The sequence below is a fragment of the Ochlerotatus camptorhynchus genome, unplaced genomic scaffold (genome assembly GCF_037179485.1).
Source record: "Ochlerotatus camptorhynchus isolate MF236.1 unplaced genomic scaffold, CSIRO-AGI_Acam_v1.1 ptg000140l, whole genome shotgun sequence".
Lineage (NCBI taxonomy): Eukaryota > Metazoa > Arthropoda > Insecta > Diptera > Culicidae > Ochlerotatus > Ochlerotatus camptorhynchus.
In genome coordinates, this window is record NW_027040630.1 from 333,331 (window position 1) to 350,415 (window position 17,085).

A 17,085-nucleotide genomic window follows, 5' to 3' on the forward strand; every position below is an offset into this window, starting at 1 on the left:
AATTCCTAAAAATCATCGAGAGAATATGTTTTAATCTAACATACCATGTACTTTAAGGCAACATTGGGGGTACGATTTTAAAAACCAAAGTCGGTCACGGCATGAAAGTGGTCTGATTTTGATCCAGAGATGATGGATTTTAATTCATAATACGCCAATCGATAGGAATTTTTTCTACGAATCTGTTAAAATTAAGATTTTATCATGAATTTTATCAATTTCCCTGACACAGATTTCAAAGTTGAGTTCCAACCGGTCTCACCAAGTCACCAAACAGTGTTTATTCAATCACCGCGTGGTGAGTTGTGGTGTTCTCTAATACACAGCGAAAGGCTGTCTGCAAGTAGCGAGCTGCAGCCCATATGAGCATCCATAGAAGGAGGAAGAAACCGCACCGTTATTGATCGGAATTAGTAACTCTTCGTGAGTTGCTGTGGGCCATCTATGTCAAGCGCGTCATACTAAAGAGTATAAACAGAGAGACTCCCGCTCAAATTCATATTCCTACACAAAACAAAAGCTCCTGCTGCAGTTAACAAAAGAGATTTATTATAAAAGACCACGTAGTCCTACGTCACCATTGCGTACAACCCCATAGGGATGTCCCTTGTAGTTTTTGTTTTGCAGATTACATGAAGATAACATCGTTCCCTTCCATTTTTTTTTCTTTTCAGAACAATTGAAAAATCTGCTTCCAATGAACTAGTTCCACAATCTTAGCAACTACCCTGCGGATAATTTTCAACTACTCACTAATCCCATCATAGTTGGGTAAACTTCGAAATTACAAAAAGGCGCTTTGTTCGAAGGACTAAGAACTCTTTTGTGAAAAAAAGGAAATCGCATTCCTTTTACGAAATAAAGTTGTCCCGCTCTAACAGGTGTGTAATTAATGCCATAAAGCTTCCTAGTTCAGTGTGTAGTGCTAACTGCTCTTATTACATCTAAGTAGGCTTATTAGATTGTGCTTGACTACATACGTCCAGTTTGTTTTGCCTACTGAGATTACGCGCGCATGGAAAGGATTAAAGCTCGCACATAGCTCGAACGTGTCATCTGTATAAAAGTGAAACAGGTGTGTGACTGTTTGAAAAAAAAAAAAGTTTCTCCTTTCCCAATAATCATCGGGAAAAAATTGTGCTAAAATTTGCTCACCATCAGGCGAACAACGGGCATAAAGTATCGTTCGTGGATAAATCCATCGGCCACAGACAGGTGCGATAATGGAAATTCCAGCCGCGATGGATGGAATGCTGAAAAACAGTATGGTCCTGCACGACGATCGGTCCTCGCGGAACAGTAACAGCAGCTCAGGTGAGTCGGTTATTTCGATGTTTATTTAGGACGGGGTAGATAATGAGTGGTAGGTGTTATGTGTGATTTGTTCGGACTTTAATTTGCATGAATTTTCGGCTACTGAGCGTGCTAGGAGTGGAACAAATGAGTCCAATTGTTCGTTTTATTTTGTCAAACCAGGGCTGTGGATTTGGATCGAAAATTGGAAAGTTGGATCCGACTCCTCTGATTTGAAATAAACCAACGCAGCCTCCGATTTAAATTAAATACTATAATTTTAAAAACTTCCGAAAAAAACAAGTAAAAATTCTTGGAAAATTTCAAGAACACTCAACCCGTAAAAGCCCTGTACAAACTTTATATTGCCAAACATTTGTATCGCAAATATGCCATTCCATCATTCAGGTTAGTGGTTTAAACATCTGTTAGACGGTTCTCTTAACCAAAACACCCCCTCTTTTTGATAAACTAAAACTATCGGTTTAAAGGTTGAACAAAAAAAAAAATTCGGACACATATTAAATGCTGCCATTAATGTATTTTTGCGTAATAATTTTTACTGGGGGTACACTAGACTGATGCAAAATTTGACTTTTTCGCTCCACAGTGCTTAAATGGTTTCAAACCGGGTCCTGATTAGCCTACCAAAGTTACAACTCATTTGGTTAGAAACAGACTTCGCACAAGCCATTTGAAGTTTACTTGTAAGTTACCATGGGAAATCTCAACTTTTTGTTCATTGCCTTCTAGTCTTTTTCCATATTAAGCTGCGAAACAGTTCGATAGCCATTCTTATAGAAAATTTTCTCAGCTATAACTTTGCTGAAGATCGTTTCTATGTAAAACGAGACAGGAAAAAGTTATTAATTATTGAAGAGATTGGTAAACTTATGACATGATTAAGCAGCTGCTCTGTAGGCAACACTGTATATTGCAGTGTGACATAGTAGCCATGATTTTTGTGTCCTATTCAACGCCCCAGAAACACCAATGTTGCCTGCTGAGGAGATGATTGAGCATGATCATAAGACATCAGCGCATTGAACCATTGCTAACTTTCGATTCTTGCATTTAATCAAAATGTGGTCTTGAGCAAAGTTGTAGCTGGGAAAATATTCTACAAGTACAATTGAAAACTTTTGAAGCAGATCGATATGGTGAATTATTAGATAGACATGAACAAAAATCTTAGTTTTACGATAGTAATTCCCAAACAAACTTCAAATGGTTTGTGCCATCTCAGTTTCTCACTAAATGGGTTCAAATTTTGAGAGGTTAGTCAGGATCCGATTTGGAATCTTTTAAGTATTGTGGAGCGAAAATTTCAAAATTTGCATCACTCTAAGGTACACTTTGTGAAAACCGAAAATGGAACATGAAACATAATAATGAAAGATTTTGAACATTAGTAGCTCAGCTGCCCCTTGACCAATTTCAATAATTTTATCACCAATGGATCAAAAATATTTTTACGCATCTATAGATTTTTTTTAACGAGAAGCTATTGAAAAAGTGGTAATGTCAAGTGGAGGCCGTCAAGTACCGCGACCAGCTATACCTGGTTCACCTTGAGAACAACAACTTGGATGGACCTCCAGGGCATCCACGTCCTGTTCAATATAGTGGTGAAGTGGGAGCGGTACAAGCCGGTCAGTCGTGGGTTCACCCAATTCTTGAACTGCCTGCTGTTTGGGCATGGAACGAAGAATTGCCATATGGTCATCCGCTGCATCAAGTGTGGCAAACATCGGCCCTTATTACGGGTGTCACTACCCGGTGATAAAGAAGTGATACTCAGAATAAGAGCGGTGATTGCCGTACAAATCAAATGGGAATCAGTTCCCTGTGACGACAAGTGACAAGTTTTCACCGTGAAGTGACATCCGTAATATGCCCCAACACAAAACCGACGCCTGCGACAGACTCGATGAAGCCGATCCCATTTGAGCCAACTGCGGTGCAGCTCACAAAGCTACAAGCAAGGCCTGCCCGAAGCGCACCGAGTACATCGAGATCCGGAAGAAAGCATCGACGAGAAACCAGCCCAGCCGCAAGAAAGTGCTGGAAATTAATGATCAGAACTTCCCACTGGTACCACGACGACCGATTCCAGTGCTGCTGCTCGTGTCGCTGCTACTGCTGCGGCGGTCACCACCGCCACAGTGGTTCCTGGCTGGCCAAAACCTCAAAAATTAAAGTTGATATTTTTTTATTTCAATATTTTTTTATTATTTTTACATGTTAAGAGTATCTTAAATTGAATGATTTTTGCAGTTATGTTGATTAAATATTTTTTTATGGCTGTTACAGTGTAGAGATATTAAACATTTTTGAAAGAAATCGTATTGCTTCTTGTTACTGTTTTGCTCAAATATAGCAAAAACTAATGTGTTTATAAACTTGGTTGCTTCAGAAGAAATGTTCCTCGACTTATTTAACGTCAAATGGATGGCAAAAAAAAGTGTCTTAGTGTTTTTAGTGACAGTTTCTGATATAAAAATTAGCAAAAATATACTTTTTTCGCATTTAGACTAAGCAAAACATATGACGGACACATCCGCCCACTATAATTTAGTAACCAAAAGATAGCTAGAAAAGTTAACTTTCAGATAGGCTTTAATGTGTTTTGCGATTTTTTGCGAAACATGTTGAAATCAGGAATAAGAAGTAAAGTGTTCTTTGAAAATATCTGCTTCTTAGTTATATAATCTGCGGTGTATACCGTAGCAAGCTTTACAATGCCTTTTTCAAAGCACACCAATACGCACACACATACACACACGCACCATATATCTATCTCTTATGGATCATGAGTTATGATTTTATTAAACAAGCAGGTTAGGGTGGCCCCTAGACAATCGGCATTCTTTAAATATCTTTTTATACGTTAATTTCTCGTGAAATTTTTACACCATATACTTTAAGAACTTTTTATGACGCATATTTTGCTAAGTTGTTATCTCTTTTATTTGAAAAGTTATGACTAGTTTTGTTGAAAAATATTACTTTTTTTTAATTTAATTAAATGCTTTAAACACAAAAAGCTCTTGCAGTTTTTTTTTACCAAAAATGAAAAAAAAAACGATGTTTCCAATGAAGTTAAATGTTTGAAAATCGGTTTGCTCCATTCTGAGATATTGACAATTGAAAAGAGTCATTTTTTCGAAGAAAATAGCCTTTAACTTTCTTATCAAAAAAGATAGTAATCTAGTTGCTTGACCAAAAATATGCGTCATCAAAAGTTCAAAGTGTAATCAGAACAATGTTTTTGCAAGAAATTAACGACTGAAAAGATATTCAAAGAAAACCAATTTTAGTGGCCACCCTAAACTGCTTGTTTAAAAAATCATAACTCATGAACCATAAGAGATAAAAACGTTGTGTCTTCTACAAAGTTGCTTTGAATTTAATGTTCTACAACTGTTTACAACACTGCTTTGGTCTATCTCAAATAATAAATAGTTTGTATTTTTAATTCACCAATTTTATGGACCACCCTAATTTTACGAACATAAAAAGATTGAACAAAAAATATGAAGCAACTTTCCCTAAGAAACCATATACCTAAAACTGACAGTTTGGGCGCAAACATTTTTGTCTTCCTAGGTAAATACGGCTGAGACCATTGGGCATTGGTTTTGGTTCTACTATACTCCTTTTTGTGACGTCTTGATTGTCAAGTTTTCTTCGTACAGCTAAAAAACATCTATTTCAACTGTGTTTTGCCTATTAGCAACAATTTTGAGGTTTTGGCCAACTTTCGTTCTAAGGGGAACCACTGTGCACCGCTCAGGTCAAGAGACGACTGCTGCTCCACAGCCGCAGAATCTCCCCACAGCCCCCGGGTTAAACTGGCGTCAGGATGGACCATCCCTACCGCAGCCCGAAATCAACGATGGTTCGTGGTTCAACGCAGCGGATCTAATGATCTTCTTCCTCAAGATGCCCGACATTGTCAACACCATCAAGAACAAATTCGACCAGCTCCAAGCTGTGGCTACCTTCATGCTCAATTATGGACCGTGAGCTCATCAAAATCGCAAACTGGAACGTTTACCCGCTCAAGAGCAACATAATCGAGGTCGTTGACTTCCTCAACGAACATAGCATTGTCATCGCCATCATTACCGAAACTCACCTGAAACCGGAGATAAACGTTTTTCTTCCTGGTTTCCGGCTCGTGAGGTTGGATCGGACAAGCTCTGGGGGTGGTGGAGTGGCCGTCGCTACCAGGAACAACACATGCTGCCGGCTGCTACTCTGTTTTCAGCTGAAAATGATTGAAGCATTGGGAGTCGACCCCGTCACTATCATTGCGGTCTATTGCACGAAACAAGCCAACGCCAGGGATGGATCCGTGGCAGACCTGCAGAGGGACCTGCGCCGACTGATATTGAACCCAGGCCTGCTGGGGTGAGAGGTAATCACGCTTAGCACTACACCACCGGAAAGGAAAGGAAAGGAGCCAGTGTCGCTACTTGATAGTAAACTACTCATGATGGGAGGAGTCTTTTATACCACTTTGTTGCACATCATTCTGCTTCAACCTGAAAAGATATAAAACAGCGCTGCTGTCTAGCATAAACTCATTTTCGTTTCGGACCGTGGTGGTCAGCAATAGCAGCAGTACGAAGGTGGTGGCTAGTCTACTCTTCTACACCCAACAATCAACAATTGACTGGTCGTGGCAAAGGAGGAAAAGGTCTTGGTACAAGAGGCGCCAAGCGTCATCGCAAAGTTCTTCGAGATAACCACCATCCGTCGTCTGGCTCGCCATGGTAGTGTCAAACGTATCTCCGGTCTGATCTACGAGAAAACATCTACACAATAAAACGGGCCTTTTCAGGGCCAACTAGCTTATAACAGTAAAGAGTTGGAATAGAATTTATCTGTGCCTGTTTGTCCATATTCAGAACCTCAGGCCCCCAACGACCACACAAAATGCTCTCCAGAGTTGTAATCTGTATCCAAACTTGGTAGCAGGGGTGCAAGTGATTTTGATTGATTTTCTGCATCAACTTTCTCATTGAAAAAATACTACAAATTTGGCAAGCGGAAAGAGTTAAGATAATTGATGATTGATCAATTAAAAAAAATAAATGCTCTTCACATTTGTTTCGTCCACTAGCGGTCCTACGTCAAGCATCCGTTCGTGCCCCTAGGCACAGACCCTTCTACTTTTTTCAAAATTTCACTGAATCAAGCTAAGGGTGCATAGAACCACAGTAGGCATTGGCTGTCAGAATAAGTTCATTTGTATACATCAAGGCTTCACCGGAGCAAGCCTGCATACTCGAAACGAAAATCCTGGTCTATCCGCTCCTGGCAGTTTTCGATCAAATTCCTGTCAGGAATTGTATACCTCGGTTGACCGCAAGAGTGCCCCGGAAGATTGAAAAATCTAAAATAAGTCGAAATTCCCCAAAAAGTTCCTTGCCTGGCAAGCAATATGCAGTTGTGGACTGAAAAGCGAAACTTTCGTTACTTCTGGGACCATTAACCAGCAAATTAACCAGGAAGCGATCCAACAAAAGAGACTACTGCCTTTTGTGGAGCAGCATGAGGTGAATTGTCTATTCTGGGCGGACTTGGCAAGCTGTCACTGCTCAAATTCCACCAAACAGTGGTACAGCGAAAATGTCGTCACAGTGGTTCCCAAGGAGATGAATCCCGCCAATACACCGGAACTAAGGTCAATTGATGAATACAGGTCAATAGTGAAGCACATACTGAAGAAAAAGGGTGGAACTGCAGTTGACCTGAATTTGGCAGCCAAACTAGTGGGAACAGGGCTCGTGCAAAAGGTGATGGGCCGCGTACGAAGAAGTTCAAGCAATGGCCTATGGTCAGAAGGAAGACTGAAACAATGGTCTTACAATGTGCATAATACATACTTATGTATAGCTGTTACATTGAACTATGAAAAATTAATCGCATTTTTAAACCAACCAGATTAAGTGCACATAATATTGTCTTCCTCAATACTTAAATGAGATTGCATTCCAGAACGCCCTGTATCAGTCACCTATTGCCGAGATTACCGATGATGTAGACATATCTTCAAAAGCAGTTGAGAACCCTGCTTCGCCAGGTAAATTACATAGTATATGTGCTACCGAAGTCTGTGATACCGCACGCCACTCAAGTAACTCCGTATTCCAGAACTGCTCGGACGTCGACTACCACAGCATATATTATCAGAACGTCAGAGGTCTTCGTACTAAAGTCGATAGCCTCTTTACCTCGGTTTGCGATCCGGTAATGGACGTTCTGATTTTCACCGAGACTTGGTTAAACGATCAGTTTCATTCATCGCAGCTGTTCGGAAATGGATACAATGTGTACCGCAATGACCGCGATCCTATTAGAACGGGCAGAGAGAGAGAGAGGTGGTGGTGTGTTGATTGCTATCTCAAAACGGTACAGTTCATCAAAATCTGTTATCGAAGATGACAGCGGCATAGAACAGCTCTGGGTTAATGCGAATGGAGGCTCTCGGACAATCTGCTTAGGTGTCGTATACATCCCTCCTGATTATTCTACATCTGCGGCCTACATTGATAAACAAATCGGATCCGCGTTAGCCATGTCTGAGAAACTGCAACATCAAGACTTTCACCTGCTGTTTGGCGATTACAACCAGCCTGGCCTTTGTTGGACGCCGTCAGCTACTGGACAGGATTACATTGCCTCTGTGGGCTCTACGTTTACTGCTCCAAGTGCTTCACTCGTGGATGGAATGGCGTTACTCGACATGAAGCAGATAAACCCTACTGTGAATTACCTGAACCGAACCTTGGACTTGATATTTGCTAATTCCGATGCAGTTAAACACTGTGATGTAATTGAAACACCTGAAGCTCTTATTGATGCTGACCCGTTCCATCCTCCAGTTTTGGTCAACCTTGGCTGTCCGCCTCTGGTTCGGTACAATGACATACCTGAGGAAAGGGAGTTCGACTTCTATCGTGCTGATTATGCTGGCTTGAGTGATGCGTAACGGACCACAGATTGGTCATTTCTGGATGTTGCTGACGTGAATGTGGCTGTTTCACTTTTCAACCAAACACTGACATCATTTCTTCGTCAATATGTCCCTCGACCCAGACGAAAGCTTAGGCCAGTTTGGTCAAATGCACGGCTTCAACGGCTTAAACGCAAGCGTTCTGCTGCTTTGAAGAAATACTCTCGTGCGCGAGATGTGATCACCAAACGCAACTTTTCTAAAGCCAGCAACCGGTATAGAAACTATAACCGTCATCTATATTCGACATATGTTTTGCGTAAGCAAAATGAGCTGAAACAAAATCCAAAACGTTTCTGGTCTTTCGTCAACGATAAACGTAAAGAAAGTGGTCTTCCAGCGCAAATGGTTCTAGGTGACCATTCAGCCAGCACACCTGAAGATATTTGTAACCTCTTCGCTCAGCAGTTCTCTGGTGTTTTTTCATTCATCTTTCCCGTGTTCAAAAAACTACAAGGGACAGCCCTATGGGGTTGTACGCAATGGTGACGTAGGACTACGTGGTCTTATATAATAAATGGTAATGTGTATCTTTATTCAGCCAGGTATTAATCTGAACCATATTTTAATTATTTTCCTTACCTCACCTCTACTTACTATCGTACAGATTTGTCTTGAATGCCCATGATTGTGCTGGGTAATTAAAATTTTTATTCAACAGATTGCGTTCAACGTATCCACATTGTATAATGGCCGCACCAAGCAGACCGCTCGTAAGTCCACCAGAGGAAAGGCTCCTCTCAAACAGATGGAGGAGTGAAGAAGTCTCATCGCTACCGGCCAGGAACTGTCGCTCTGCGTGAGATCCGTCGTTACCAGAAATCGACCGAGCTGCTGACTGCAAGTTGCCTTTCAAGCGTCTGGTCCGTGAAATCGCCCAGGACTTTAAGACCGATCTGCGCTTCCAGAGCTCGGCCGTTAATGGCCCTACAGGAATTCAGCGAGGCCTATCTGGTCGGTCTGTTCGCCAAGCCTGTCACAGATAATTCATGTTCCATATTCGGTTTTCACAATGTGTACCCCCATATAGAAATCACAGACGTCCTACGTCAAAACCGTACGGTCGTGTAATGGATGCAACCTCTTATTCTTTTTGTCAACATTATTTTCATAAGGCTCTTTCACGTTGGAAATCGATTTTTTTTTCCTCTGGTTTGTTTTTTCCGTCGATCTTGTTTTCCGTGCTGAGCACCAATGCTACCGACGTGCCAGGAAGGCAGCTCCCACACCTGGACCCTACCTATCGACCCATCAACTCATGAACCGGGGACCAACGGCTTTACTTCCCATCCGAAGGAAGGCGTGATCAGAGATGTGATGCCTCAGAACATCCCGGTGGCGCCGACTGGGATTGAACCCAGGCCTGCTGGGGTGAGAGGTAATCACGCTTACCACTACACCACCGGCGCCGTTCACGTTGGAAATCGATTTGTGGCCCTGAAAAGGGCCGATTGATTGTTTGGACGGTACGAATTTACTTGGAGCTAGTGTACTTGGTGACGGCCTTGGTTCCTTCAGAGACAGCGTGCTTGGCCAACTCACCCGGCAGCAGCAGACGGACAGCAGTTTGGATTTCGCGGGACATGATCGTCGAGCGTTTGTTGTATTGAGCCAGACGGGACGACTCAGCAGCAATACGTTCGAAGATGTCATTGACGAAGCTGTTCATGATGCTCATGGCCTTTATTGTACCCTCCTTGTATTAATAATATGCTACTCGACGCAGGTATAAGTATACCCTCGATGAGTGAAATAAACCGACCATCCATCAGGCTCATTCTCTGCTTGAACGTCAAGCAGTACAGTTCGGTCTTTGCTCGCTTTGTCGAGTTGTTCTAAAGTTTCTAGTTTGTTCCAAACATTCGCAGTTTAATCGCGTCGTCAGTAGTGTCGGTCGCTTCGTGTGATGGGAAGACAGCGCTCCCGGAGCAGGCTCCGAGAGAAAACGGAGAAGAAGAACAGCGGTGAGGGTAGCTTGAGTGTTCCTATTTCGAATAGGTACGCTACTCTTCCCACCGATGTAGGGAATCCCACCTCAGCCACGGTGAAGCGGTCTAAGAAGAGGAAGAAAAATCAAGGCCAGTCCGATGGTGCGAGTGGACGGGACGATGCCACCGCGACGAACGTCAGCGTCATTGGTGATTTCGGCGACGCCGTCGACAACGAAACTGCTGCCACCCCGAGTGCAGCAAAAATGAAGCTTCCTCCACTGGTGGTGAAGCAAGTCCCACTCAACACGCTGATTGGCGATCTTTCATCGCTGTACGTTGCAGCTGAGTTTAAGCTCGGCAGGATCGGCACCAAGGTGATGCTCCGAACAAAAGCGGAGTACGAAGTGGCCGTGAAATATCTGAAGGATACCAAGGCGGAATTCTTCACGCACGACATCCCCGGTGAGAAGCCCTTCAAGGTAGTCATCAGGGGTCTACCAAACTTCGACCCCAAGATGGTCGAAGCCGAAATCAACCGGTACAAGCTAGCCCCAATCGCTGTCTTCCGAATGACAAGGAGAGATGAAAACGTGAAGACGTACCCGGATTGTCTTTTCCTGGTGCACTTCCAGAAAGGGACGGTGACGCTCAATGCGCTACAAGCCATCCGATCAATCTGCTCCATCATCGTACGGTGGGAGCCATACCGTGGCGGCCATCGTGACGTAACGCAGTGTATGAGGTGCCTCAATTTTGGACACGGTACCCGCAACTGCAACATCAAGCCACGCTGCAGCAACTGCGCTCAAGAACACGCCACTTCCAACTGCCCTGCGGATGGAGCCGTGGCGATAAAATGCGCTAACTGTGGTGGTGCACATCAAGGTTCCGACAGACAGTGCTCCAAACGCGAGGACTTCAAACGCATCCGAAAGCAGGCGTCAAGCAACAATCAACCAGGACGCAAGAAGGACAAAACCCCAGCATTCAGGACGGAGGATTTTCCGCCTCTTCGTGCTCCCCAGCAAAGGCAAGCGAATTCGCGGGTGCAACCCGCCCCCCCTCAAGAAGCTTCCGGTGATTTTGCTGGCCAAAGCTCTCCATCCCCCCTGGATTCTGGAGACAACCAACAGCGCAAAACAACAACCCCGATCTGTTCTCAGCGGATGAACTGATGGAAATTTTCGTCAACATGTCCGGTGCTCTTCGTAAGTGCCGCAATAAGCCCGAACAGATCCAGGTGCTCGGTAAGTTCATCATCCAGTATGGCGTCTAAACCGCTAACTATCGTCACCTGGAATGCTTGCTCTGTAAGAGCAAAAGAGATTGAGCTTGCCGAATTCCTCCGCAAGCACAGCATCGACGTGGGCCTTCTAACCGAGACCCATCTAAAGTCCGGTGACAGCTTCTGGTTGCCTGACCACAACATTATCCGGCTTGATCGCACCAGCTCCAGGGGGGGTGGTGTTGCGGTCGTCGTCAAGAAAGGAATAAAATACCACACTCTGTCCCATATCCGCACCTCTATCATCGAGGCCCTTGGTGTGGAGGTGGAGTCGTCGACTGGATACGTCCAGTATATCGCCGTCTACTGCCCTCGACAGTGTGCCGCCAGCAGTGGACTAGCGGCTAAATTTAAGAAGGACCTGTCCACCATCACCCGTACCGGTTCCCGCTTCGTTGTTGGAGGAGATCTGAATGCTCGTCATGAGGCATGGCGGAACTACCAGCAGAACCAGAACGGTCGTCTGCTGTTCGACCATTCGCAGCATGGGCTGTACTCCGTTTGGTTCTCGGACGAGCCAACATTCATCTCACCGGCAGGCAACCCATCGACGCTAGACCTGTTTCTTTCAAATACCGGCTTGTCCAAGCCGGTAGCCTTAAACGAACTCAGCTCCGACCATCAACCGGTGGTGGCTGAACTGGGATACAACGTAGCTGCTGCTCCAAGCCTGCGCAAGGACTACCATCGCGTAAACTGGGCCCAGTTTGGACGCGTGGTAGACAGGCACATCATCGACAACCCGCCGCTTGACTCCGTGGAGGACATCGACCGAGCGTTGGAAGTACTCCACCAAGCCATAACCGTGGCTGACGAGGCGTGCGTCCGACGAGTTCCTGTGAGGGGTAAGTTTATTGCCATTGATTCCCACACCCAACTCTTAATTCGCCTTAGAAATGTTCGTAGACGCCAGTTTCAAAGGACTGGAGATCTAGCGAGGAAACGTGAAATGGCCAATCTGAACAAGGAGATTGCTTCCAGAATGGTTTCACTCCGGAACAAAAGTTTCGGGCGGCTTGTCCAGAATCTAGACGACCGCTCCAGACCATTCTGGAAAGTTGCCAAGGTCTTAAAGACGCACCCTAAACCCATTCCGCCACTAAAAGATGAAAATGATGACGATCGGCTCATAATCACCCCTCAGGAGAAAGTAAATGCGATTGGTGAGCATATTGCCAAATCGCACTTGCTTGGCTCCAACATCCAAAGTCCGCTCAAAGTTCAGGTTGAGCAATGCGTACTCAACCTTGATTCCTCCCCTTGTGCCATCCCTCCGGAGGATAGAATCACAGTGGAACAGATTTGCTCAGCGCTGAAATGCACCAAAAACATGAAGGCCCCCGGGTTTGACGGAATATTCAACCTAGTGTTGAAAAATCTCAGCATGAAGGTTCACTCTCTGCTGGCTGCTGTCTTCAACAGATGCTTGGAACTGCACTACTTTCCAAGTATCTGGAAGACAGCGAAAATCATACCTATCCGCAAACCCGGGAAGGACCCAACGCTAGCTTCAAGCTACAGACCAATCAGCCTCCTTTCAGCGCTGAGCAAATTGTTCGAGAAACTCATTCTCAATTGTTTGCTCAAGTTTGTCGAGGAAAATAACATTCTCCTTCCGGAACAGTTTGGTTTCAGAAAGGGGCACTCCACCAATCACCAGCTAGTGCGGGTGATGAATAACATCCGAAGTAACAAAGCTGTATCCAAGTCCACAGCCATGGCATTGTTAGACGTTGAGAAAGCGTTTGATAATGTCTGGCACAATGGGCTTGTATACAAGCTTTGTAACTTCAACTTTCCATTACATCTGGTTAAAATCACCCGTAGCTACCTCCAGCAAAGGTCGTTTAAGGTATCGTTGAATGGTTGTCTTTCAGACACGTTTTCCATCCCAGCAGGAGTCCCGCAAGGCAGTCTGCTGGGCCCCTTGCTTTACAGCATTTACACATCCGACATTCCTCCCCTTGGAGACGGTTGCGTGTTTTTCCTGTTCGCAGATGATACCGCAATAGCCGTCAAAGGAAGGATGCCTCGCGAAATAACGAACAAACTTCAACGATGCCTTAACGCCTTTGCTGATTATGCCACCACGTGGAAAATCAAAATCAATGCTTCCAAAACACAAACAATCATGTTCCTCCATCGGCAATCACCCAAACTAAAACCGGCTCCCTCTTGTACTGTAATCATGGATGGCACAAGGGTTGAGTGGTCCGCCGAAGTAACCTATCTCGGGATGTTGTTTGACGAAGAGCTCCTATTCCGCTCGCATGTGGAGAAAACCGTAGTCAAGTGTTCCGCCTTGGTTAGGAGTCTGTATCCGCTGATTTGCCGCAGATCCCGCCTCTCAAGGGTGAACAAACTGGCCGTCTACAAACAAATCGTAGCACCTGCGATCCTCTACGCAGCTCCGGTGTGGGAATCATGTGCACAGACTCACAGGAACAAAATTCAGGTCGCTCAGATGGTACTTGATCGTCCTTTCGACACTAGAATAACAAATTTACATGAAGAGGCAGGCATTGCCAAAATAGATTCCAAAATTAACGAAATTAAGACTAAATTTACACAAAAATGTAATTTATCAGAACATGCTTTGATAAGCAATTTGTATATAGTAGGTTAGGTGTACATAGTAGTTGTAGGTTAGTTGTAGTTGTAAATAGTAGTTATAAGTAGTCTCCTTTTTTCCAATTCAAATCAAACCAATCCCACCAAGGTGGTCATACTTTAAAACAGGCCTGATAGGACTAGGAACTGTAAATAATAATTAAAATCTCAAATGTACTAAAGTTGAAAAGACGCATCTGTGTCACTTAAAAATTCATACATGTAAACCACACAATCACAAGAAATAAAGATCATTTAAAAAAAAAAAATGAAATAAACCGACCTATCTGGTCGGTCTGTTCACCATGCACGCCAAGCTTGTCACAATTATGCCAAAGGACATTCAGCTGGCTTTTAATTTTTCCGTTGAAATCTATCAAAACCGGCCCTTTTCAGAGCCACTAAAAGATTCCACAAGAGAGTTGGGAAGGAAATTTCTGCTGCTTACAACTGATCGCATCACAGTGAATCCTGATCTAAAAATTGCAACCAGCAAGTGCCCTAGAACCAAAAGCGATGCGATGCTATGACGATGACTGTAAGGGGCTTAGAAGCAGAAGGGTGAAAGCCAATTCGCTTTTTCGATTTCCTCTTTTGTGATGACCATAGTTTCCTATTTCCCACTATTTCTGCTATGCTCTTCTATCATCTACAACAATAAACGTATCAATGAATGTGTTTGCCGTCGAGTTAACGTTATTTGACCGTGCACTTCGTAGTTGCTCCTCCGTGAATGATCACAACTAATCCACTTGCACAGAGAACTACATAGATGGGTGCATGGGATAAGCTTTCCATCTTCAATGTACAAGCACATTAATTCATTCTATAGATCAATTCACAGCGCCGGCCACGTCCTCCCGGTCTTTTGGGGAGGGAAGGATGATTAGTTCGACGTCCGGTTGTTACTAGAGACCGAGAATACCTCTACATCTCCACGGCTATCTCGGGAAGGATAGTAGTGTAAGTGAGGTAGGTTATTTTTAGATTAGGATTCGCTGTGGTAAGTGATGCGATCGGTTAAAGCAGAATTTGTTCTTTATTTAAATCTAGTGGGGATATAATAAGGCAAAGTGAAAATTTGCAAGGGGGTGGGGTAGGAGATTGAACTCCCTACCTTCTGCTCAGTAAGCAGAAACGGTAACCACTGAACTACAGAACCTCGTCGTAATGCTATATCCACATGTTTTGTCTACTTACTACTCTCTGACGACTGTGCTGGGGAAGCAGCATTTGTTAATTATTTCGACGCTTTTGGACAATGCTTGACATTTACTACTTTTTCAATAGTTTCTTGTTGAACATAAACAGTCAAAAGCATTGATATCGATGCGTAAGCGTAGCCCTGATCGATTGGTGATAAAATTATTGAAATTGGTTCAGGGGCAGCTGAGTTATTAACGTTCAAAATCTTTCATAATTTGTTACATGTTCCATTTTCAGTTTTCACAAAGTGTACCCCCATACCGAAATCAAAGACGTAGTCCTACGTCAAAAGGAAACAGAGCAGATGTTACGAACTATCGTGGCATCACCTCGCTTTGTGCTGGCTCAAAGCTCTTTGAGATTTTAATTGGAGGCTTATTGCAGCGTAGTGTTGCGCAGTATATCTCAACTGATCAGCAAGGCTTCTTACCTGGACGGTCGATTAACACAAATCTAGTGGAGTTCTGCTCCTTTTGTCTGCAACACATGGAGAAAGGAGCACAAGTCGATACGGTGTAAATACACGGACATCAAAGCAGCATTTGACCGTGTTGATCATGCTATATTGTTGGCTAAACTAAGGCACTTAGGTGCTTCCGATGCTTTTGTGTGCAGGTTAGAATCGTTCCTAGCAAATCGCTCACTTTCTGTGAAATTGGGAAACGCTGAGTCGCGAGTCTTCCACTGTACATCAGGTGTCCCTCAGGGCAGCAACGTCGGGCCGTTACTCTTTTCGCTTTATTTCAACGATGTGTGCTTATTACTTCCTCCAGGATGCAAAATCGTGTACGCTGATGACCTTAAAATATACCTTGAGGTTCGTACAGTTGATGACTGCATTAAGATGCAGAAATTGATTGACACATTTTATGAATGGTGTGCTCGCAACTTGCTCAATATCAGCGTACCGAAGTGCTCTGTAATGAGTTTCAGCCGAAAGAAGAGCACTATAGAATATCATTATTCCATAAATTGCCAGCAAGTTCAGCGTGTGACAGTTGTGAAGGATCTTGGAGTTGTGTTGGACACAGGACTCTCATTCCATAACCACTACAATAGTACACGCAAACCAAAAATCTATTACAATGAATGTTAGTTCCGTTTCCTATCATCCTCTGTTCATGAACATCGCAGCGAATGTTAGAAGTTGACCTTACAGGCGATGTTATGGTTTTTTGTCTTTTTCGTTTCGTGTTCTATCTACGCTTTCGACTATACCAGTAAGCTTGTAGAACGACGTTTTCTCAGCAACAAATTCTCGCTCCTCACTTTGATGTGACTTTCGAAATGAATTTCCATCCGGCAGCAAATAGATCAATATTTGCTTGTTCTAAGGTAGGATGTCAAATTTCGCCATTCCGATCCGATAAACTTTCGCTGCTCATCAATATTCAAAATCAGTACATGTGCGCTGACATACCAACAACCACGAAAGTCACGTGTTCGATGCGAACGAAGACGGCAATCGTTGTGATTATTTACATTTCCCTGGGACGATTTGGGCAAATATTGGTTCGGTCCTTCGGAAGGCTTGAGAAGCCTGGGTAGTAACTGACCTCGACGATGCTTATGAAACCCACGGTAGGCCGGTGGGCTACGACTGAATCTGCTTTGTGTACATTTGAAGTAAACGTCTTACATCACTTTGCATCATCAAGCGACGACAACGACGAGATGCTGCTACTCAATATGTTTGCATTTCAGGACGCTGCTGCTCTCTCATGTTTACCCGG

General features: G+C 43.8%; 1 protein-coding gene across 1 annotated transcript in view; it reads left to right on the plus strand.

Moving 5' to 3' along the window:
• The first annotated feature begins 1,223 nt into the window (after nucleotides 1-1,223).
• The window catches only part of LOC135700654 (uncharacterized), a 140,645-nt gene continuing 124,783 nt past the window's right edge, over nucleotides 1,224-17,085 (plus strand). The window contains exon 1 of the mRNA XM_065221237.1: nucleotides 1,224-1,314. Within this exon, the coding sequence (XP_065077309.1) occupies nucleotides 1,224-1,314 (91 nt within the window). The remainder of the gene's footprint in view (nucleotides 1,315-17,085) is intronic.